Source organism: Somniosus microcephalus, chromosome 24 (genome assembly GCF_052327205.1).
Source record: "Somniosus microcephalus isolate GS21.2 chromosome 24, FLI_Smic_1.0, whole genome shotgun sequence".
NCBI lineage: Eukaryota > Metazoa > Chordata > Chondrichthyes > Squaliformes > Somniosidae > Somniosus > Somniosus microcephalus.
This window is the reverse complement of record NC_141010.1, coordinates 46,513,803-46,538,460: the sequence shown is the minus strand read 5'-3', so window position 1 is coordinate 46,538,460 and position 24,658 is coordinate 46,513,803. Positions and strand designations below refer to the sequence as shown.

Below are 24,658 nucleotides of genomic sequence, written 5' to 3'. Positions count from 1 at the left end.
ATTCTCCCCATCACATTGACTAAATGTCTTTTAATAAGTCCAAGGATTTTGCTTACAGTACCCTACCCAGAGACCATTCCAAGTGTTGATCACGCTTTGCGTGAATAAGTTCTTCCTGACATCTGCTCTAAATTGTCCTTTCACCATTTTTAACCTACGCTCCTTGGCCCTACTAAGTTATAAAGTGCTATTATATCCTAACCCCCCCCCCACCCACCCACACAGTCGCTCTCTCTCTCTCTTCCAACAACAACATGCCCTCGAAAAAGCCTCGGCACCGCCGGGCACCCCCAGCTAGTATCCTAATAAATGGATCACTAAAACAATATGATTGGATCTTAATGTCTCTTCACTTCTTTTGTTCTCTCGCAGCCCTGCCTTTCGATCTATTTCATTTCCTTTCCAGTTTTGAAAAAGGGTTAGACCCGAAACGTCGACTCTAATTTCTCTCCACGGATGTTGCCTGGCCTGCTGAGTTTTTCCAGCATTTTCTGCTGTTATTTATGATTGGATCTGGAGTTCTTTATGCAGAATGGACGTCAATCAGAATGGTGGGTTCATATTTTAATCTTAGATAGTAATTGTGTTTGAATCACATTTGCATTCATCTGCAGTGGACTCTAACTGATAGTATCAATGGGAAGGCCAATGGGTGCACAAGGTCCCCACCAGACTTTCATCTGCTGGTTGCCCATTTTTCAGACGAGAAATGACCGCAGTTGAAAGTTCCCCTTCCTTCTTTTGATCTGTGAAAACCTCATGGCATCACTTGTGGATGATGTTTCCACAATGAACGGACCTTCCAGGCTCTTTCCTTCCTTAAAACAATGCTGGTTTAGGAAAATAGGAAGAGGATTAGGTCATTCAGCCGCCTCAAACATGTTCCACCATTCAATTAGATCATGGCTAATTTGTATCTTAACTCCATCTACACGCCTTGGTCTGTACCCCTTAATACCCTTACCTAACGAAACCCTATCAATCTCAGCTTTTAAATTTTCAATTGACCTAGCCTCAACAGCCTTTAGGGGAGAGATTTCCTTTGTGTAAAGAAATTAATTAGAACAATGGATCTGTAGTCATCTTTGAATGATTTAACTCACTGCCAAACTTACACTATTGGAAGTCCTGAGATGCACTGAAGAACATCCATTAACTGTGAATTATCACCCAGCTGCCTGAAATCTGAAAAAAAAACACTCCATAGCAACCACTATTTTCATATCTCTCTGGTTTGTTGGATAGTGTTGGGTCCAGGTTCCTCCCTGAAGAACGGAGAATCGTGCCCATAACTCAACAGTCAGCAACGAGTTGATATATCTTAGAATGCTCACCAACTGAACTGACTATGCATTGGGAAAGTGCAGAACACAACAAACACTGCACTTGGCATTAGGCTGATGTATGGAGAGGTCCTCGTGAAATATTTTTCACATTCTATGTACATAAGTAAAAATACACCTTGATGCAGATTTTTTTCCATGTTACCATTAGTATTCAGGGGCAAAGTTATTTCCTAAACTAGGTCGGTTAGTAGAAATGCATCTATTCCAGTTTAGATTAAAAAATAAAATTTAAGCTTCTTACAATAGACTGTAAAAACTTGTAAAATAGACATCAATATTTACATTATAAACATGCACCAATTACCATATTTAAATAATATATCTTAATTTTCAAGAAGGTGAGTATCTCTCTGTCTCAGGTACTCGTCGCTGGTTTTGTCAGCCTGTCTGTATCTTTAATATCCAAGATTTATGAAGTGATAAGGAAAGATTCATGCTTGGTTTCTTGGAAAGAAATGGAGACATCACGGTGCCTTACTTTTTCCAAGATTAAGTAGGGAATTGACAAAGTTGATCCAAGCAAATTGCTCATTGCAGTGATGGACTTGAATATAAAAATGAGGAGGTTAGTAGAAAATTCAGGCAGAATCTTTTCTCCCAAAGGGTAGCATATTGTGGAATAAAAGGCAATTAGATGCATTTTTGGAGAGAGAAGGAGTGAGGAATAAGGTGAGAAGGTGGCTGGTAGGGTTGATTGATCCAGAAAGGGACAGGCTTGTTGGGTTTACCAGCCTGTTCCCAGGTGTTGTGTGTGTGAGGCAATAACTTGAAGTCACTTCTTCTAGAGACAGAACTAATCAGCCATGCACTGCAGCCATGCGTACAAGATTTGGATCAAACTAGTTTTATAGGCAGGCTTTATTTTTTTGTGAAAGTTAAAAATTGTGATTTATTTTTTCTCCAAAAATTACCTTTTCTTGTTCTACATTTTGTTAACTATTGATTATTCTTCTAAAGGCGTGTGAGAGTCTGTTAATGCGCAGTCATTTCACCCTCATGAATTAGTGACTACTACCCAGGAATCTGAAGCTTCAGAGAACGTTGCCCATTGTGTATGTATTTCATTCACAGAATGCTATGCAGATGACTGAGTGGCAGAACAGCAGAAGGAACGCAGGGACAAACCTAGGGAAAGGTTAATGCTGTCCTGGGGGCATGTTGGTTCCAAACCTGCGCCGAGGTTAAACAACAAACCTCCATCAATCTGACTGAAAGATGAAGGCTCCTTTGAACAATGATGGGCACAGGAAGTTGCACAATCCCTCTCACACCCTGTACCATAGGATTTTTGTTTGCACACTTTATAGAATTGGCCCAAAGATCACAAGTAGTTTCATCCGTTCCCCAGCACTGCACCCACACTTTCAAAGAGCACATGTTTAGTTAGTGAAATTACCTTTGTGGGTCATTATTTATTTACTGGTCGCTCTTTAACTTAAATGAAATGAAGGAGCGCACTGTAAAGCAATCTTACGTGGCTTCCTTCAATTTGACCAGCTCTACCGGTCAACTTGAAATCCCAGTGTCCACTTTCCACTGCTCTATAGCTTGGATAGGTCTGGATTTCCCAGCTAAAGTTGCCTGTGTAAAAGACCTCTGAAATAAGATTCTTTGAACTGAAGACACATGCATTTTTGATAATGGGTTCAACAAGGCTTAGTTCTAAACTCTCACATGTGTTCTTCCTGGAGTTATATGACTTTGTCTCATTATTACAATGGACCACAAACCACTGCTGAAGTTACAACTTTATCTTCTTGTTCTTCCCTTCGCTGTCTTTCTCTCGTTGCCTTATTTTCTTATTGTTAGTGTTTGCAAGTGTAGATCTCCTCTCTTTGCGAACACTGCTGACACTCCACGTAGCAGCACCACTGCACTTGACAGTGGCAGGGTCTGTGCACCAGGAGACTCTGGGTGTTGTAACCCTGCCCACAGCACATACTTTCACAGTTTGTCTCCTTTGAGCAAACCCTGCCTGCAGTCCCAGGAGAGTATTTACTTGGCCGACAGAAACTCGGGGAGTCCTCTATGTAAACCAGATCTGTAGTCCTTGGGATGTGGTTCTTTAAGGTATAACTGTGCTTTTTGGGGCTGATGAGCTCAGTCTCGCCTGTGGCATCATTGGTGACGCTGTGGACTCTAACGGCAGTTTCGTATTTGAGCTTGAGAAGTTTGCCTGTTTCATGAAAGGATGAGAGTTGCTTCCAACAGGTTCTAACTGCACAGGACCCAGATACACCATGGCATTTACACGTGGTCTTCAAACCACTTTTCACAGCCTGAAAGAGAGAGAAATACAAGTGAGTAGACAAATATATAGTACTACCATGCATGCCAGCCATTCATAGACTATTTTATTGTATGCTCCATGTTTATTTGCATGAGAAGTTCTGGAGCCCATTAATTTCTATTGGCACAGCATCAAAAGATTCATCAATGTTCTATTGAAAGTAGAATGCCCAAAACAACACTGCAACCTCACCAATGAACTATATAAAGTCAAATAGCCATCTTCGCAAATCAAAACATTTATCATTTGCACATCTCATGTATGCTTTTCCAATATACATTATCTTACATTCATCTACAATAAAATCTATCTGCCATTCCTTAGCTCAGCTAGATCATTGATCCAGATCACTCTGAATGCTCTCAATGCCTCTGACTGGATGCACGTCTGATTAAGAGTGGGATTGATTGCTGTACAGATTATTATAGGAAGAGACGATCAAACATCCTATGCGGCAGTATAGCTCCAGTCCTGCTGGGACCATGGGAATTCAACAGGCTCAGATTGAATTCTGTCAGGTTGGTATCATGGAATTTTCACTGAATGGTCTTTGGAGCCAGGGAAGAATCTCACCGAATTCCTGTTCTTGGAAGTGTTATTTAAATTTATTCACCTCCCTTAGATTAAATCAGGTGAGTCCATCACAGTGCAGACTGTCCATGGCCTGTTTGAAAGAGTAAGTTCAATAGACCAGATAGGCTTCCCTCATTCCCATTATTTCTTGTGTCCGCATAATATAACATTTAGGGAACTCTCAGTACAATATCATGACAATAAGATAATTAGTCTTCTTGTATCATGGCACTTCAGAAATGTACGCACCTTGGATGTCTTTTCAACTTTGTACGATAGAGTAAAACAGGTGGTAGCGAATCAGCAGCCTGGTATGCATCTTTCCCCATTAATTAATGGAAATAAAAGTTGGGAGAGGTGTAAAACGGGCTGTCGATTCGCTATCCCCTGTTTTACACTGTCACACAAAGTCAAAATTACCCCCCCCCCCCTTGTCTTCACACTGCTTTTCTACATCATGCAGATCATTAATCTACAGGACAAATGGCTCTGGAGTTAATTTTCTTTGAATTTCAGTAAAAACAGAAGCGAAAAATTCACATTTAAACAGATTCTGTATTCTGGATGAAAATCAGGGAGTGTCTGTCATCCAATTTGTGCTCTCAACCCCATTCGACATAATTTAATGAGCACAAGTAAAGGCTGCTCAATGAAACCTGAATACAAGGTTATAATCTTATCACACAATGGACAAGGCTGAAACAGAGCCTGTGTGATCTCTTGTCACATTTGAGACAGTTTGCTCTTTATTTTTCAGGTTCAATTAAAGTACCAAAACTTTGACTCTGCAAAGAATTCAAATTCAATCAGCCATAACCCTAAAGCTATTTGCCTCAGTTGATGCAGTCAGTTTTAACTTGGGGCCTTTCACCTTGGGGCCTGTGCTTGAATCCAGCCCACTGTAGATAGATGAAATTACTCTCACTCCTGTCTATAAGAGTCAGCAACTAAATTGGTTCAGGGCAGTTCCAACCCATTTCAAGTCAGCACAGTATGAAACTACCTATAATTTGAACCAACAATTGGGAATCATACCCATATACGTCCTTTCACGACTGGTCTGGGAAATGGAAAAGACAGTGGAGCAGTGGGAAGGTGCTTTTTGAACATGGTGAAGGGCAGAGTGTTACAGGAAATGCATATAAAGCAGTGTACATGGAGTCTTACCCTACATCTAACCTGTGCTTTATCTGATCCCAAAGGCCATGGTGCTGACACTGGAGGCAGGAAGTGGAAAATCTTCCATTCCAACATTGATATACCTCATTGTGATAAACACAAAATTAACACTCAAAAATAAATTGACAATGTAATTTCCAAAATTACGTATGCCCAGAAATTAGGCCCTTTGAATGTTAACATTCGAATTGCTTAATTGTGTTCACAATAAATGTCTTTGTGCACTATTTTAACAGAGGCATTAACCTGTTTGCGCCCCATTGAATGGGGCGCTGCGGAGCGATACTGTCAAGATTCCAAATTGTAATTTACATGAGATTCCAAAAGGTTTACTCTCTTTTTAGGTAAGCCCACTTTGAGCAGGTATAGCTTTGATAAGTCAGTGCGCAAAGCTTATCCCAGTCAATGGTGGATTAGAGGAGCTTCAAATCCCTAAGTGACCATCTCTAGTTTCCTAAAAGCATTGCAATGCTTTCCTCTCTTTGCATAAACATGCTTTATCCTGACTAATTCCTTATTTGCAGTCCTTTGCTCTCAGTCAGTAAATACACTTCAGGCAATGTTTCTTATCAGACTGACAGCTAACCTGTTAGCCTCTGCTCCCAGCCTGCTACTATATTAGTGCTTGGGTACCTGGTAGCTGCAATTAAAGCACAAAGAAGCTAGGCTAGGAATTACTTGTGGTGATATTAGCATGCACACTCTTGAATATGCTCCCGTATGAAATTCCTGTGGCCGGTATTTTAACCGATACGTTAATAGAGCACAGCATCCTTCCACCCAAGGAAAGGTTTGCTGCTATTGGGAACGCTTGACAGATAGAAGAGCTTGGTGTTTGTTACACCTCTTAATTACTTTCCTTTGTAAATTGCAAACTGTTTGCAGAGGCTTAGGTTGGCTATGATGCTGTACCGATAGCTGAAACGACAGCTTTCTTGGAACGCACGTCAAACACAAATAATTCAACTTGCAACAAATATCAAGCAAGGACCCTGGGAATATCGGTATGATTTGATGACTTTTTTTTTTTTTAAAACAGCTTCTGCAGTTTTGTTTTTATAATGATGTGTGTTACGGGTAAAATTGCGGCACGCAGTAGAATTGAGTAAACTCGTGCAGGCTCACACTTGCAATTCCCCAGCAGATGAATTCCTGATCCGAGCCTGGGGGGGTAACAGCAAGCGTTCTGTGTGCGCAGAGAGACTTTGAGGGCAGGGCAGGAAATTAATTGCCAAACCATCTCCTCCCCAGAGAGCAGCGGTTCCTCAAGTCCAAAAAGTTACAACGATCAGAAGCCTTGTTTGTGAGCGTTACTTTGGTTCATCCTTGGAGTACAACCTGCTCCAAGTTAGAAGGGTAGATCTGATGAACGTATACGCCTGGGATCGAGCGTCAAGTGCCAGGAACCCCGGGGATCAGGAATTCAGTCCTAGGGGTCAACACGCTCAACGCAATGTTCTGCCCATTCATTTTAATGGAAGTGCGTTGACCTAAATGCCCGAATTCTCGATACGATCCACAGGTGTGCAAAGCTCTGCTCCAGCCAGGTTGTAAAAACTGCCCGATAATCTACTCACTCAATGGGAGATGAAAGGAGGAGAAGTGTCCCAGAATCCAGAGCAGGTCAACAGCTTTCCGTGGTCAGGGTATCGCGGTATCACAAATAGCAGAAATCAAAATTGTGTTTGTGAGTGCGTGTGTGTCAGAGTGGGAAAAGGGCAAGTTCAGAAGAGGGAAGGTGGACAGATAGATTTAACTACTGCACACAGAGGCCGATGAATGTATGGACCAGACTGCTGAGGAAGATGGTAGCACTGACCAGAGTTACTGTCAGCAAATTCAGAAAGGAATTGATAGTTTTTTGGCAAAAAGAATTGTTTGAGGGACCCATGGGGGGGAAATTGGCTCGCGCCCCCTTTGGGGCAATAGCTTCGCCAGGGCGTGAAAAAGTAAACGCCCGCCGTGCCCGAATTTGAATGGTAGCGCCCCAAGCAGGAGATGGGGTGCCACTGGAAGCGCTCCCCCTCCCTCTTGGGGCGCTCCCATTGAATATTGCGGCGCTACCCTGGGCACGAACGGGAGGCGCAAAGCAACCGAATTTTCCCCCATAGTATAGTAAAGAAAGAAATGGTATGACATTGCGACTGGTCGCAATGGTTGTTTCTCGTGCTGTACATTCCTACCTCCTATTTTATAGACTCCTGAAGGATCACATGGCAACCTTGAGTGTGTTGACAGTGTCAATACAGCAAGTGTAGTAAAACACCACTGCAAATTTGCCCAGATTGGATTTAGGCAAATGGTATGAAAACACTCGGAGACCACTCAGGGAGACAGAAGGACTGTAAAGATGCAGAGCAAACTTTAAAACGTTCCCAGGTGTTCCCCAACTAACGTCCAAGAAGTTTATACCCTTTATTTTACACTTTTTCAATGTTAATAAGTTGATAAACTTACATTTGGACCCAACTTTACAGACAGGAGAGCAGAACTGTGTGAATATGTATAAGCACATAAAGACAGAGTCCATTTTCCCTGATCAGAGAGCGACACTGTTAGTATTATAGCTTGGACCCCTATAAGTAGGCACCAATCTCAAACCAGTGGTATAACTGTGTCCACAGTCTCTACAGAAAAGGTTGAATGCCTCACCTTGATGCCTACATTGGTATTGTGCATATCGACCCTGGCTCTCAGGTCCTTGCTGGCTTTCCTCTGTCCCAGGAAGTGCTTGATGAATTTAATGCTGTATTTGAGGTTGTCCCCACAGCCGCCCCATTGCCACGCCTCTCGGTTCTCCAGGTCTGGGGACTCGTCGCAGGTGCAGCGCTCCATGCGGCCTGAGCTGCAAGCCTTGGCCAGTGAATGCGTGAGTCCAGCCGATGAGATAGCAAACAGGAAGGCGGTCTCCTTAAACCCTGCAGGAGAAGGAACAACATGATTCACGCCAAATTGTATTAAATGGCAGCGGAGCAGGCAGCGCATGGGTGGGATCACATTTCAGCTCATTTTCTACAAAAGGTAAATCGTGCTTGACTAATCTACTGGAATTTTTTGAGGATGTAACTGGTAAAATAGATAAGGGAGAACCAGTGGATGTGGTGTATTTGGACTTTCAGAAGGCTTTCGATAAGGTCCCACATAAGAGATTAGCGTGTAAAGTTAAGGCACATGGGATTGGGGGCAAGGTATTGATTTGGATAGAGAACTGGTTGGCAGACAGAAAGCAAAGAGTTGGAATAAACAGGTCTTTTTCTGAGTGGCAGGCAGTGACTAGTGGGGTACCGCAGGGATCGGTCCTTGGGCCCCAGCTATTCACAATATATATTAATGATCTAGACAAGGGAACCAGATGTAATATCTCCAAATTTGCAGACGACACAAAGCTGGGTGGGCGTGTGTGCTGTGAGGAGGATGCCGAGAAACTCCAGGATGATTTGGACAGGTTGGGTGATTGGGCAAAAGCATGGCAGATACAATATAACGTGGATAAATGCGAGGTTATCCACTTTGGTGGCAAAAACAGGAAGGCAGATTATTATCTGAATGGCAATAGATTGGGAGAAGGGGAAGTGCAACGAGACCTGGGTGTCCTTGTGCACCAGTCGCTGAAGGTAAGCATGCAGGTGCAGCAGGTGGTTAAGAAGGCAAATGGCATGTTGGCCTTCGTAGCGAGAGGGTTCGAGTACAGGAACAAGGATGTCTTGCTGCAGTTATACAGGGCCTTGGTGAGACCACATCTTGAGTATTGTGTGCAGTTTTGGTCGCCTTATCTGAGGAAGGATGTTCTTGCCATGGAAGGAGTTCAGCGAAGATTCACCAGGCTGATACCTGGGATGGCAGGAATGACGTATGAGGAGAGATTGGGTCGATTGGGCTTGTACTCGCTGGAGTTTAGAAGAATGAGAGGGGATCTCATTGAAACTTATAAAATTCTGACAGGACTGGACAGACTAGATGCAGGAAGGATGTTCCCGATGGTCAGGGAGTCCAGAACCAGGGGTCACAGTCTAAGGATAAGGGGTAAGCCATTTAGGACAGAAATGAGGAGGAATTTCTTCACCCAGAGAGTGGTGAACCTGTGGAACTCTCTACCACAGAAGGCAGTAGAGGCCAATTCATTAAATATATTCAAGAAAGAGTTGGATATATTTCTTAAGGCTAAAGGGATCAAGGGATATGGGGAGAAGGCAGGGACAGGGTACTGAATTTGGATGATCAGCCATGATCTCATTGAATGGCGGAGCAGGCTCGAGGGGCCGAATGGCCTACTCCTGCTCCTATCTTCTATGTTTCTATGTTTCTGACAGGTTAAATAGGAACTGCGATCATCTGATATGCCACAAATTCCTAATCATTTAAAGAGAGCGTTACTGTGTATTTAAGTAAAACTACGGGTCAGAGGAAGCCTGAAAACAGCCCTTTTGTCAAGGACCCATCACCCCTGTGCTCGCTGGCCTACATTGGCTCCTGGTCCGGCAACGCCTCGAATTTAAAATTCTCATCCCCGTGTTCAAATCCCTCCATGGCCTCGCCCCAGCCTATCTATATAACCTCCTCCAGCCCCACAACCCTCCGAGAACTCTGTGTTCCTCCAATTCTGGCTATTTGTGCCCCTCCCTTGGCAGCCCTGCCGTCAGCCATCTGGTCCCCAAGCTCTGGAATTCTCCCTCAACCTTTCCGCCTCTCGACCTCTCTCCCCTCTTTTCAAGATGCTCCTTGAAACCTGCCACTGTGACCAAGCACCTGTCCTAATATGTGGCTCGGTGTCAAGTTTTGTCTGAAAACGCTCCTGTGAAGCACCTTGGGATGTTTTACCACGTTAAAGGTGCTATATAAATGCAAGTTGGTGTTGTTGTTGAGTCTCAATGCAATGACATCACAAAGCTCCACTCCATGTGTCTCATCAAAAGACTGTGGACGGCAATTGCCATTCAAAGCTTTAGCGTGAAGCTTGATGGTGCCATTGACCAGGGGTCACAGTCTAAGGATAAGGAGTAAGCCATTTAGGACAGAGATGAGGAGGAATTTCTTCACCCAGAGAGTCGTGAACCTGTGGAATTCTCTACCACAGAAGGCAGTAGAGGCCAATTCATTAAATATATTCAAGACAGAGTTAGATATATTTCTTAAGGCTAAAGGGATCAAGGGATACAGGGAGAAAGCAGGAACAGGGTACTGAATTTGGATGATCAGCCATGATCTCATTGAATGGCGGAGCAGGCTCGAGGGGCCGAATGGCCTACTCCTATCTTCTATGTAAATACCCACTGCCAGGCTGCCCTTGGTAAGTAGGTATAAAGCATAAATCACAGGAGTAAAGGGATTTTGAGAGAGACATCTAGCAGTAGTGCAGATACACTGATATTTGGAAGAGCATTTTCGCACAAAGAATGATGATTGTTTGATAAGATGGACTATTTGAGCCGCACACATTAGACACATTCAAAATTCAGTTGAGAAAGATCACACGGGTAAGTATAGAGGAGTGAGGCCATTTGACCCACCTACCTCATCCTTCCATAGAAACCTACAATCACAGAATCACAGAAACCCCACAGTGCAGATAGAGGCCATTTCGGCCCATCGAGCCTGCACCGACACATATCCCACCCGATCCCCGTAACCCCTACACCAACACATATCCCACCCTATCCCCGCGTATTTAATCCCCCTAACACTAAGGGTCAATTTATCATAGCCAATCAACCTAACCCGCACATCTTTGGACTGTGGGAGGAAACCGGAGCACCCGGGGGAAACCCACGCAAACACGGGGAGAATGTGCAAACTCCACACAGACAGTCGCCCGAGGCCGGATTCGAACCCGGGTCCCTGGCGCTGTGAGGCAACAGTGCTAACCACTATGCCACCGTGCTGCCAATCTCCCCATCGCACAATCCAACTGCCTCTTGAATGAGCTTTTACCTCAATACTTTATCCTGAAAACCATTCCAGCCACAATCAATCTTTGCGTGAAGAAATACTTCCTGAAATTAGTCCCGAAATTGCCTTTGACCAGTTTGTACCTATCTGCCTTTGTCCCACGGTCATGGTTTAACTTTAAATATTGCTCTAGATTAACCTTTTCTATTCTGGTTTCCCTTAGTGCATTAAGAGCCAACCACATAATGTGGGACTGGAGTCAAACGTAGGCCAGACCAGATAGGGGTGACAAGTTCCCTTCCCTGAAGGACATTAATGAACCAGTCAGGTTTTTACAATAATCCAACAGCTTTCATGGTCATTTCTGGCACTAGCCCACAAATTAACAGATGTATCAAATTCAACTTCACAAATTGCCATGGTGGCATTTGAACTCACAACCTGTAGGTTGCTGGTCTAGTATCATAGAATCATAGAATAGTACAGCACAGAAGCAGGCCATCAAGTCTGCGCCAGCTCTTTCAAAGTTAGTCCCACTCCCCCGCTCTTTCCCCATATCCCTGCAATTTTTTTTCTTCAAGTATTTATCCAAGTCCTTTTGAAGACTACTATTGAATCTGTCTCCACCACCCGATCAGGCAGTGAATTCCAAATCCTAACCACTCGTTGCATAAAAAAGATTTCCCTCATGTCGCCTCTGGTTCTTTTGCCAATCACCTTAAATCTGTGTCCTCTGGTTATCGGCCCTTCAGCCATTGAAAACAGTTCCTCTTTATTTACTCTATCTAAACCCTCCATGATTTTAAACACCACTATCAAATTTCCTCTTGGCCTTCTCTGCTCCGAGGAGAACCATTCCCATACTAATTATAATATTTTCTAGCAATAAACTGTTAAATATCACTCAATAAACTTACAATAACATTCCAATAATTGAAGAAGCAAGCTCATGAAAAAACAATTTGCAATCACAGTTTGTTTGAAATCCACCATATCGTTGGCTTGTTATGTCATTGTAACAGGGATAGTGCACACATCCTTTGGCTCTGATCCCTCCCCAAACACAGAAGAGGTTTTGTCGGACATTTTACATGAATATGCTGCAACATCGCACATCAACTGCACAGATGACACTGGCCCCCACATCCACCAGGATACTTGGTGTTAAACAAAACGGTTCAAAAACAACCCGTCAACTCTACTGGCTTTCCTTAAAAATCAGTTTTCTCCCCATCACTCCTGAAGGTGCTGACTCATGCTGGGGTAGAGCTTCATGGGCATCAGCACCCCATCAGTATCTCACCCAGGTGGATATTTTTTACATGCAAGCCTAGACAATGAGTTCTGGCAACCATGGAGAGAACCTTGGGTAACTTGAGACATGACCAGTGCTAAGTGTAGGAAGCTTGGGAGGAACAGGTAACCTTGGACCGGTGGTTCCCAAAGCTGTCCACCACTGGGGTTTTCCTCGCCTCATTCTATTGTAGACTAATTGACAGAAATTGATTGCCATAATTAGTCAACAACTCCATTAATGTTGTATCATGTGACTACCAGGATGGTAGCAGGCGAACTAGATGGACCTCGGTCTTTTTCCGTTTACCAATTCCTATGTTCAAGGCTGAGCCCATTCCTGTCCTCAAGCAATGCCCACGTATATAAATGTTCCAGCGGCAAGATTTTTCCCTTCGGTAGTTCAGGAGCACTGAAACCAATTGCAGCTGCGAGCAGCCAACTCAGCACAAAATCTTGGACCATCGATCGGTATGGTTTAGTGCTCCACAGAATAGTCGCCTTTGCCCACAAGGCCATCGGGGAAACTGAACGCCACATGTCACACAATTGCATGAGTCAGAAAAAGCATCGCGAGGTTGCAGCCATAATCGCAGGATTCTGACAATGATTAGAAACTGCTTGGGGGAGATTTTCCACTGGCGCCGCTGGGCGGAAACAAGGCGGCATCACCCCTAAAATGTCAGAGGAAAGCGTACTGCTCCATTCCCGCTCCCGATCCGGCCAACATCGTCTTCAGGAAGGGCCTACCATAGGGCTGCTGGAGCGCCCGCCTGTTTCGGGCAGTAGGCCCTTTTACTATGCAGATGATTCGGTGCCCATCGGCCGCATGGTAATGAGGCCTGGCCCTCGGAATAGACCAGGCCTTCCATCGGCACAGACCAGGCCTTCCATCGGCACTACCAGATGGCCGGACGGCACACTCCGCTAGTCGACTGCCCGATAGTTAAAATTATATAGAATTACATCGAAATTACAGCACAGAAACAGGCCATTCGCCCCAACAGGTCTGTGCTGGTGATTATGCTCCACACGAGCCTCCTCCCACCTTATTTCATCCAACCCTGTCACCATATCCTGCTATTCCTTTCTCCCTTATGTACTTACCTAGCTTCCTTATCTGAGGAAGGATGTTCTTGCCATGGAGGGAGTGCAGCGAAGATTCACCAGGCTGATACCTGGGATGGCAGGAATGATGTATCAGGAGAGATTGGGTCGATTAGGCTTATACTCGCTGGAGTTTAGAAGAATAAGAGGGGATCTCATTGAAACTTATAACATTCTAACAGGACTAGACAGACTAGATGCAGGAAGGATGTTCCTGATGGCAGGGGAGTCCAGAACCAGGGGTCACAGTCTAAGGATAAGGACATTTAGGACAGAGATGAAGAGGAATTTCTTCACCCAGAGAGTGGTGAACCTGTGGAATTGTCTACCACAGAAGGCAGTTGAGGCCAATTCATTAAATATATTCAAGAAGGAGTTAGATATATTTCTTAAGGCTAAAGGGATATGGGGAGAAGGCAGGGACAGGGTACTGAATTTGGATGATCAGCCATAATCTCATTGAATGGCGGAGCAGGCTCGAGGGGCCAAATGGCCTACTCCTATCTTCTATGTTTCCCCTTAAATGCATTGATGCTAGTCACATCAACTACTCCCTGTGGTAGCAAGTTCCACATTCTAACCGCTCTCTGGGTAAAGAAGTTTCTCCTGAATTCCCGATTGGGTTTATTAGTGACTGTCTTATATCTGTGGCCCCTAGTTTGAGACTCCCCCACAAGCGGAAACATCTTCTCCATCAAACTCTTTCATAACTATAAAGACCACTATTAGGTTTCCCCCCCCCCCAGCCTTCCCTTTTCTAGAGAAAAGAGTCCCACCCTGTTTAGTCTTTAACTCTACCACATGACTTCTGACTTTATATTTGAAACCATTAATGAACTTATTGTCTGTAGCTCCCTTCCAGGTGTCGATTATTCTGTGTATTAACTCTCTGAACCCCTTGATTGGATAATAGTTTTGTAATCACCCCTGGGTATCCATTATGCCTTATGTGGACCATCTGATCATCTTCAACACATTACAGCATATAATAATTCCTAGGCAGTCATCATCCACTACTTAATTCGACTACAAAGCCTTTCCCACCATTCATGATCAGTGTATTAATTTACAACTTATTTTAACCCTTGTAGTACTGGATTTCTTTTACAGGTTTCATTGCTTCATATTTTCTATCAAATAATATTGAAAAACTTATTTTCTGACTGCAAACATTTGCTCTCAATCTTAGCTTCTGAAAAAGTGCAATTTGTTTCATTTATTTTTTTCTACAGGTAAACTGCTCCAACTCAGCTACCCCCATTCAAAGGAGACCGGCAGCTTTAAAGGGTTAATGTGCATTAAAAAGAACAAATCTCTCCCTCTCTTACGGTCACTTTTTTTTGCAGCTAAACTGATATTTACAAATCTTGACTTTCGCCCTCCAGTGGCCAGTTGTTAAAGGGATTCCCCCCCCCCCGAGTGCAATTGTCCCAGGAATGGTCCCAGGTTTGATCCCTGGTCTGTCCTGTGTTAGATGATCCCAGCTGGGAGCAGAAGCTGGTGGCACTGCAACTGCCCTGTGCAATCCTGGACTAGGGAGTGGGGAAAAAAATCAGCCAGGGTCTCTGCTCCCAGTTGCTACCCAGAGACCCGTGTTCGAAAGTATGCATGCATTAGCATTAGGTAATGACAGAATTGGGCTTGGCTGCAATAGGCTCGTACATGAAGATTGGCCAGTTGTGTGGCTATCACCTGTAGAACTACACTCAGCTCAAGTCAGCACTTTTGAGAGAGATGGGGATGAAATTGAAAGAAATAAAAACAACACAACCCAGACTTTTGAGAATAAGGAGTGTAATAAGTGATAATACTCACTAAAAAAACAACCAATCAGTTTGACACAATAAATAGCTGGGCTCCTGCCAGCTCATTCTCAGTATCCTTCTTTTGGGCTGCTAAATCACACAGTATTTGTATCGAAGAACATGTATTTGCACAGACCTTTACTGCACAAGTTGTTTACATAGCCTTAAGGAGGTCTGAGACTAAAATACAATGTAATTTAAACGGTCCCTGCATCTTTAAATAATCATCTGATTTACATCAAAGTGTGGGAATCATGCATGCACATCAATTACAATATCCTACACGCATGTTATCATTTATGTAACTGGAAACTTGGGAGGCTGTTCTGCTTTTTTATATATCTTAAAGGGGCATTGTATTCATGAAAAATTGTTCAACAAATTCTTTCTGATTTACCTACAAGTCGTATCAAATCCTTTCAGCTTGTCACTTGTGCAATGACATCACCATGAGGAAAAAGGCAAATAGTCATTCTCCATTCAAGCCATTTCATGAAGACAATGTCCCTTTAAGACTTTCACTCTTATATGTAACTGTGCCCAAAGAAAGGAGATTGGGGATCAGCTACTGATCAGTCACTCTGTGCTCCTTCCCCAAACATGGCGATGTAAAAGAACACTAATCTTTTTACTATAATGACTTTCGCTGGAGTTTTCTTAAGCTTCGCTCTGTGTTAGGGGAGTTGTTTACACTCCTGTAAATGCACTGGCTGTTGCAGTACTGTCCCTTACAGACTGGAGAAGTTCCAGATTGTATCCTTAGTTGCAACAGAGCCAGCTGATCTCAGCCAGGTGTGTGGGAGTGCAACAGTTGACCTCAGTCCCCCCAGGCTAGGGAGGGGGCAAATAAAAACAGCAGGGTTCCTAAACCTGATCACTATCCAGTGACCCCTGCCCCTGATGGAAAGCGCACCTGTGTAAGGATTGACAGGATCGGTGATGCTCACATGGCCAAATAGCCTGCAGACATTCTTCCCTGGAAATTGCTGGGGCCCCACTCTGCCAGCATGAGTGGAGCCCCCGCCCATCATTGCCCAAGGCCAGAGACCCCCGTCCCAAATCCCAGGGTGGGTTGATTTCCATAGCCAGGCCTGTCCGACAGTGCCTGCAAGGACACATCAGCGGCAGTCATCCCAGCCCCAACCTACCTGCCTCTTCTAAGGCAGACTGGAGTGCCCCTAAGGCCCAAATGGGCTGAAGCAATTTTTAAAAACTTTTCAGATGCCATTGGAGCCGCTCCCAACTAAAGAAGATAATTGATCCCCCCCGGCAGTCTGTATCCAACTCATATTCCGGGCACCCTCCCCCAGGCATGAATGGGACATGCCCCTCTCCAGCCCCAGGAATTGTGGGGGTTCTGTGCCCAGAAGCACACTGGCAGAATGATCACTCTGGCAAGGTTGGCTGCAGTAGAACTGTAACCCTGCATGAGTCATTGCCTTTAAGAGAAGGGGGAAAGAGGAATGATAAACGAGACCCTACTTTATCACAGCAGCTGGGCTGTGTAAGGATTTATCTCATTGCCGGGGAAGATCTCATGCTGTTTCCTGCAGTGACTGACAGTGCTGGGGGGTAAATACACATCCACCTTTGACAGAATCATGGCGCAGCCTCTCAACAAGAATGTCACTGTGGCATTTTAATCCTGCTTTCTTGCTTGTAGTCAAGAATGAAATGGAACATGGGGCTCAGTTTACCTGAGTTCAGGTGACCATGTGAACTCTTAGAAGTCCAAGATGAAAGTGATGTGTGGTGGAGCAGTGGCGGGGGAGGGGTGAGGGGATGAGGCAAATGCTTACCCCCCAACCCATTGAGTGCCCAATTTCATCCACTGGGAGGGCAGTTGGCGATACCGTCCCTTCTAAGCCACCTACTATTACTATCAGGTTCAGAACAGCCTTGGGAATAAATTGCTCATCCATCCACTCGGTCATAGTTGGTGAATAACCCCAAGGATAAAGATTGAGGGAGTTTTCAAATAAATAATACGATAACCCAATATTTTTATTTACTTTATGTTAATAAAACAAAAGAGACCATAAAAAGTACATTCCTAAAACTATTTATCATCCAAAATCATCATCATCTTTGAAACCATTCCAAACTTGGAACTGTCTTTATTCAAATTACAAAATAATAATATGGTTCCAGGCAGTGATAACAGTTTGAGATGTTTTAAACATTGACTTCTCTTCTGTTTTTCTTTTCAAATGTTCTCCCTCCCCTATTGATGCTTGCTGGGGTACAGTTTCACTGACAACCGCTGCCCTCTACTACCTCATCCAAGTGTCCATTCTCCTGTATGAGCCTAGCCATTGAATATCAACTGATTGCTGGACCAGGGAGCTCAACACAGCCAAATCCAATCCTATTCTCGCCTGATATCCATGCCCATGTGCCTTTCAGCAGGGGCCATTCGATAATGATCATGAGTGAGGGGTCCATGCAGTTTCGCCCATTACTCTCCCTATTCCAGGGTTGCTGAAGACAACTCTACAATCCCAATGGCTGTCCCTGTGTGATATCTATTAATCAAATGCAGACTGGAAGTTGAACATGGGACCTTCTCATCAGTATGGTATAGTCCCACACCAAGTGGTATATTTACCCACTAGGCCATCAAGGGAGCTGTTTTAAATATTTATTATAGCCCTAGAATAGAGTTTGTGAAATAATTTGCAATTGATTTATGCACAAAACCTTATTTGTTTCAGTTTGATAAGGCCTTTGAACTTCTATTTTGTGACTGTGGTACACAATACCTCCATAACGACTAAATGTATCTTTCAGCTTTGAAGCACCTTGCAATGCCTGAATCTTAACCCTCACAATTAGAGAGATCTGAACACTAATATTTCTGTACTTCAGCACCATTTTTAATGTATTACGCTGATACGAAAAATGAAAAGCAGGAAAGGAAATTGGTCCATCCAGACTGTCCCACACAGTTGTGAAGACTTATACACAATAATGCGGAAACTCCCCACCTCACCAGGAGCCATGTAACTTCATGGAAGAGGCAAAAAAGCAGATAGAAACCTAGTTCAATTAGAGGGGAAACAATCTGGAATATTTCTCTCCGAACCCTAATCAAAACTAGACCAGGAGACCAGCCTGGCCCTGATCAATGTTGTACGAGATGATCTTTGCCCTGCAAGACTGCACTCCATGACACCAAACCTGAGATACCAACATAGCAGCAGTACGAAGCCCAGAATTACTGCTGGTGATATTAGTGCAGGGCAAAGGTCATCTCGTACAAGACTTTTCACATTTGTACAACATTCCTCTGTGCATTATTTTAACAGAGGTGTGAACTCATGTAAATCTTTTTTTTTAATTCATTCACAGGATGTGGGCATCACAGGTCAAAGCCAGCATTTATTGCCCATCCCTAATTGCCCTTGAGAAGATGGTGGTGATCTGCTTGCTAGGCCATTTCATAGGGCAGTTAAAAGTCAACCACCTTGCTGTGGGTCACACATAGGCCAGACTGGGTAAGGACAGCAGATTTCCTTCCCTAAAGGACAATAGTGAACCAGATGGGTTTTTACAACAATCTGGGAGTGTCATGGTCACCATTACTGATACTAGCTTTCCATTCCAGATTTATTTTAATTAACATGAATTTAAATTCCCCAGCTGCCATGGTGGGATTTGAACTCTTATCTCCAGATCATTACTCCAGGTCTCATAGATTACTAGCTTTAACCATACCCGTATGCCTCTGTTGAAATATTGGCCAGTGAGATGTCACACAAATGCATTAAATGTTTATCCATTATTATCTCCAGCCGTAATTTCTAGCATCTGATACTTATATTCCAGAACAGTTTCTAAGATGCGATTCTAGGTGGTGTAGTGGGTTAAAACTCATTCCTTTCATATATCGGACCTAGATTTGAATCCACCCCAGAATGTTAGGATGAAAGTCTTATCTCTCTACTTCTTGTTAAATGATATTAGTTTGGTCATTTTCAACTCATGTCCTGGTTAAAGCAGGTTTACTGTATAAAACTCCCCAGAGTTCAGCACCTTGCTCATGGTGACCATGCAGATGCTGTTGTGGGAATTGAAAATATCGACACCGTTGCCCATATCTGACGCTGAATACCAAAACTTGAAAAGTACTGTTTGGAACCATTGATATTGTTCACTTTGATGAACACAAAGAAAATCACAGAAAAATACAAAAACTATATAATTAAGTGATACTTCTTTCTCAACGCCCTTGAACAACATCTCAGTGACACACATTACAATAGACCCGATGACTCCTGGCATGTTAGATCCACAGCTAAGTGGTTGTGATCAAGGACAATCTAAGCTCTTTAAGCACATAATGCCATAATTGGAAATTGAAAGAATAAATACTATAGAAATTAGTGTGTGATATTACCTTACAAATATTTAACAGCTTGTACAGTAATTCTTTGTCCACTATTTTAAATGGGTTAATGCCCCATTCATACATTACTATGGCATGAAGTACTTTCTAGACTTGTATTTATTCACTTGGAATGTTATGTTTGGCCTTCTATCCAAAACTGTAATTTTGTGTTACAATACATTATATTGAAGTTAACTCTAATATAAGGATAATGTTACACGTAGAAACATGCTCATGTCCAGGAAGACCATTGGTTGAAACTGGAAGACTATGATGGCTGGTCCCAACTGGATACATGGATGGAAGAGTTACAGGGAGGTGAAGCTACTCTGGAGATGGTAGGCTTTTGGCTCAAAGATAACCGGGATACCAGAGAGTTTGGTCCCTCTACCCAGGAATGGTTCACTAAACATCTCCCCTTTGATATTCTGTGACATGCCCCATGCCCTCACCACACCTCTAAGCTGTGGTGACTGGACTCCTGTTGAATTACTTTAGCCTGCCCTGTTTTTCTTTAAGATTTAGATAATAGAAAGATGTATTAGTTTGGATATAAATCTTTCTATGGTGTAACCACTTAGCTGTTGGATAGGAGCTGTGCCTCCTTCTTTGGTAGAGTTCTGAATATTCCTCTTTGCTGAACATTGCATCTAAGTTTTGTGTTTTAAGTGTCCTTTTGATGTTCAGTCATGTTTCTGAACTTATTTTGTACCTCAGCACTCTCTAGCCCCATTACTAGCTTGTTCCTTATACTCATATGTTAGATGTACATGTTATGATTAAATATAATAACAACTTAGACTAACTGTGCTGCCTCTGCACCACACACAACAGCACATCCAATACCCAGTCACCAATTCAATTGGCTACAATGCACCAATGGGGATTGAGTGACGCAGATCATAAGATTACAATCTGAAATCAAAGAAACCCTGAGAATAGACTTCAAAATTTACAGTAATTGTCAACATCATATTGAATAGCAAGAAAGGTGTAACAATACAGCTTTAGGATGCAAGCAACATGTGTAACCATGAGCAAAATATATTTACAAGAGATTACAATGCCTACTTTTATCATAGAATGGTTACAACACAGAAGGAGGCCATTCGGCCTGTCGAGCCCGAGCCGGCTCTCTGCAAGAGCACCTCAGCTAGTCCCACTCCCCCGCCCTTTCCCCGTAACCCTGCAACTTTTTCCTTCAGGTACTTCTCCAATTCCTTTTTTGAAAGCCATGATTGAATCTGCCTCCACCACCCTTTCAGGCATTGCATTCCAGATCCTAACCACTCACTGTGTAAAAAAGTTTTTCCTCATGTCGCTTTTGGTTCTTCTGCCAATCACCTTAAATCTGTGTCCTCTGCTTCTCAACCCTTCCGCCAATGGGAACAGTTTCTCTCTATCTACTCTGTCTACACCCCTCATGATTTTGAACACCTCTATCAAATCTCCTCTCACCTTCTCTGCTCTAAGGAGAACAACCCCAGCTTCTCCAGTCTATCCACGTAACTGAAGTCCCTCATCCCTGGAACCATTATTGTAAATCTTTTCTGCACCCTCTCTCAAGCCTTCACATCCTTCCTAAAGTGTGGTGCCCAGAATTGGACACAATACTCCAGTTGAGGCTGAACCAGTGTTTTATAAAGGTTCATCATAACTTCCTTGCTTTTGTACGTATGCCTCTATTTATGAAATCCAGGATCCCGTATGCTTTTTTAACCACTTTCTCAACCTGCCCTGCCACCTTCAACGATTTGTGCACATATACTCCCAGGTCCCTCTGTTCATGCACCCCCTTTAGAATTTAACCCTTTAGTTTATATTGCTTTCCCTCATTCTTCCTACCAAAATGTATCACTTCGCACTTTTCTGTGTTAAATTTCATCTGCCATGTGTCCGTCCATTCCACCAGTCTGACAATCTCCTCTTGAAGTCAATCACTATCCTCCTCACTGTTCACTATACTTCCAAGTTTTGTGTCATCTGCACTTTTTGAAATTGGGCCCTGTACACCCAAGTCCAAGTCATTAATATATATCAAGAAAAGCAGTGGTCCTAGTACCGACCCCTGGGGAACACCACTGTATACCTTCCTCCAGTCTGAAAAACAACCGTTCACCACTACTCTCTGTTTCCTGACACTTAGTCAATTTCGTATCCATGCTGCCCCTGTCCCTTTTATTTCATGGGCTTCAACTTTGCTAGCAACCCTATTATGTGGCACTTTATCAAATGCCTTTTGGAAGTCCATGTACACCACATCAACCTCATTGCCCTCATCAACCCTCTCTGTTCTCTCATCAAAAAACTCAATCAAGTTAGTTAAATACAAATCTGTGCTGGCTTTCCTTAATTAATCCACACTTGTCCACGTGACTGTTAATTTTGTCCCGAATTATCATTTCTTAAAACTTCCCCACTACCGAGGTTAAATTGACTGGCCTGTAGTTGCTGGGTTTATCCTTACACCCTTTTTTGAACAAGGGTGTAACATTTGCAATTCTCCAGTCCTCTGGCACCACCCCCGTATCTAAGGACGATTGGAAGATTATGGCCAGTACCTCCGCAATTTCCACCCTTACCTCCCTCAGCATCCAAGGATGCATCCCATCCAGTCCTGGTGACTTATCTACTTTAAGTACAGCAGTGGTAGGGGCACTACAATGTCCAGGTACTGGGCTTTGCCATGAAGCTCTTGTGGTTGAATAGCATAGGCTCAGACGTGAGGAATGGGCACACAGTCAAGCTATTGGTGAACCGCTTCTTGTAGAACTCCACACTATCTAAGGTTGGCCCCTTCAGAGGGGAGCACGTTGGAGGGAAAATGAAAGGCAAAACCACTTTCTATCTATGCCCTAATATACACTAACATTAATCATTACAGCTGTTAGCTGAATACTTCTTTGCCAAGTGTACAGACTTTATCATAATTGCTGCCAAAATGACATGCATGTAAGGACATGCATGGCTACTTTCTATAGCTGCTACAGTAGTGCTGCTGTTTCAATAATCTGCTAAACCACAGCAAAGATATAACGTGAAGCCCTTTACAATCTAGGAAACCGTCCACTATAATGAATAGCACATTAGGAACTGCTGCAGCAGCAAATTCTTAGTAATATTACCCTTGGAATTCTTGATGAGAAAATATAATACTGGGGAGTGGGGAGGGGGGGGTCTATGCAGTTTAGGTAGCAATGGGTTGTTTTAGGTAGCTCTAGAATTCTCTGCCTAAACCTCTCTGCCTCGCTACCTCTCTCTCCTCCTTTAAGGCGCTCCTTAAAACTCTACCTGACCAAGCTTTTGGTCACCTGCCCTAATTTCTCCTTATGTGGCTCAGTGTCAAATTTTTCTGTCTTAAAATACTCCTTGGGAGGTTTTACTACATTAAAGGCGCTATATAAATACACGTTGTTGTTTAAATTAAATCAAGTAAAGAAAGACTTGCATTTATATAGTGCCTTTCACGACCACCGGATGTCTCAAGGCGCTTTATGTAATGTGGGAAACGCAGCAGCCAATTTGCGCACAGCAAGGTCCCACAAACAGCAATGTGATAATGACCAGATAATCTGTTTTTTGTTATGTTGGTTGAGATATAAATATTGGCCAGGACACCAGGGATAACTCCCCTGCTTGTCTTCAAACTACTGCCATGGGATTTTTTACGTTCATCTGAGAGAGCAGACGGGGCCTCAGTTTAACGCCTCATCCGAAAGACGGTACCTCCGGCAGTGCAGCACTCCCTCAGTACTGCACTGGGGTGTCAGCTTAGCTTTGATGTGCTCAAGTCCCACTCCAGAACCCACAACCTTCTGACTCAGAGGCGAGTATGCCAACAACAGAACCACGACTGATACTAGTAGTAGGAGTTACACGTTTAGAAGGATTTGGAAACGTGTCACATGGGAGTTATTTTTTAACGTGTATGTTGTTTATTTTATGCACCCCCCTGGTGTCTCTGTTTTAAACACAAACACATTCGTTGCTTTTAGGTTTTTTAAGTGTTTGTTTGCTGGGGGTGAAGAGCTAAGGTCAAAGACGTTCAGCGTTCCAGCAGTGATTATGGGATGTACTCTTCGCTTTGTGCAGTTTCATAACATGCAATTAGATCCGAAGGCAGCGCGAAGTAAAGAACAAGGTTCAGCCAGGGTATCAGTCTACCCCGTGCGCATACTTCTCCATACGCTGTGTTAAGGCAGGTGTTAATAGCGCACAGGAGGCATTAAAGGCAGCGCTGAGCCGCAAGAATGAGAAAGGGGTTCACCTGGAGAAAGATGATTGGCAGAATAAGCCAGGGACTAGATAGAAATCAACTTGGAGGAAAGTGAGTAATTTCAACCGAGGCAAAGCAGGTAATTGCAGGGCTAGAAAACGAGTGTAAAATCATCAACTCCCCCGATCGCTCAGGGGGCTTTTGTCTCTGGGATTAACCCATTTAAAATAAACCGGTTACCAAATGCCTAACAGCAGTGCACAGAGGAGCATGGCACAAGTCCCAAAATCTTGTTTAAATATAATTTTGCAAACTGCTTGCTAGAATGTAATATTTGTTCAAATGAAGCCAGCAGCGAGAATTACCCCAGGACAAGAGCCCAGTAATGGAGGGGAATGTGTGTGTGAATACTTAGGATATACGGCACAGAAACAGGCCATTCTTCCCAACCAGTCTATGCCGGTGTTTATGCTCCACTCGAGCCTCCTCCCGTCTTTCCTCATCTAAATCTATCAGCATAATCCTCTATTCCCTTCTCCCTCATATGCTTGTCCAGCCTCCCCTTAAATGCAT

At 43.5% G+C, this 24,658-nt stretch overlaps 1 protein-coding gene across 1 annotated transcript in view; it reads right to left on the bottom strand.

Moving 5' to 3' along the window:
* Positions 1-233: 233 nt before the first annotated feature.
* The window catches only part of LOC147101469 (protein Wnt-9b-like), a 33,108-nt gene continuing 8,683 nt past the window's right edge, over positions 234-24,658 (bottom strand). Inside the window, exons 3-4 of the mRNA XM_085966607.1 lie at positions 8,041-8,306; positions 234-3,625 (exon numbers count right to left, since the gene is read on the bottom strand). Coding sequence (XP_085822733.1) covers positions 3,152-3,625; positions 8,041-8,306 — 740 coding nt within the window. The 3' untranslated portion in view covers positions 234-3,151. The remainder of the gene's footprint in view (positions 3,626-8,040; positions 8,307-24,658) is intronic.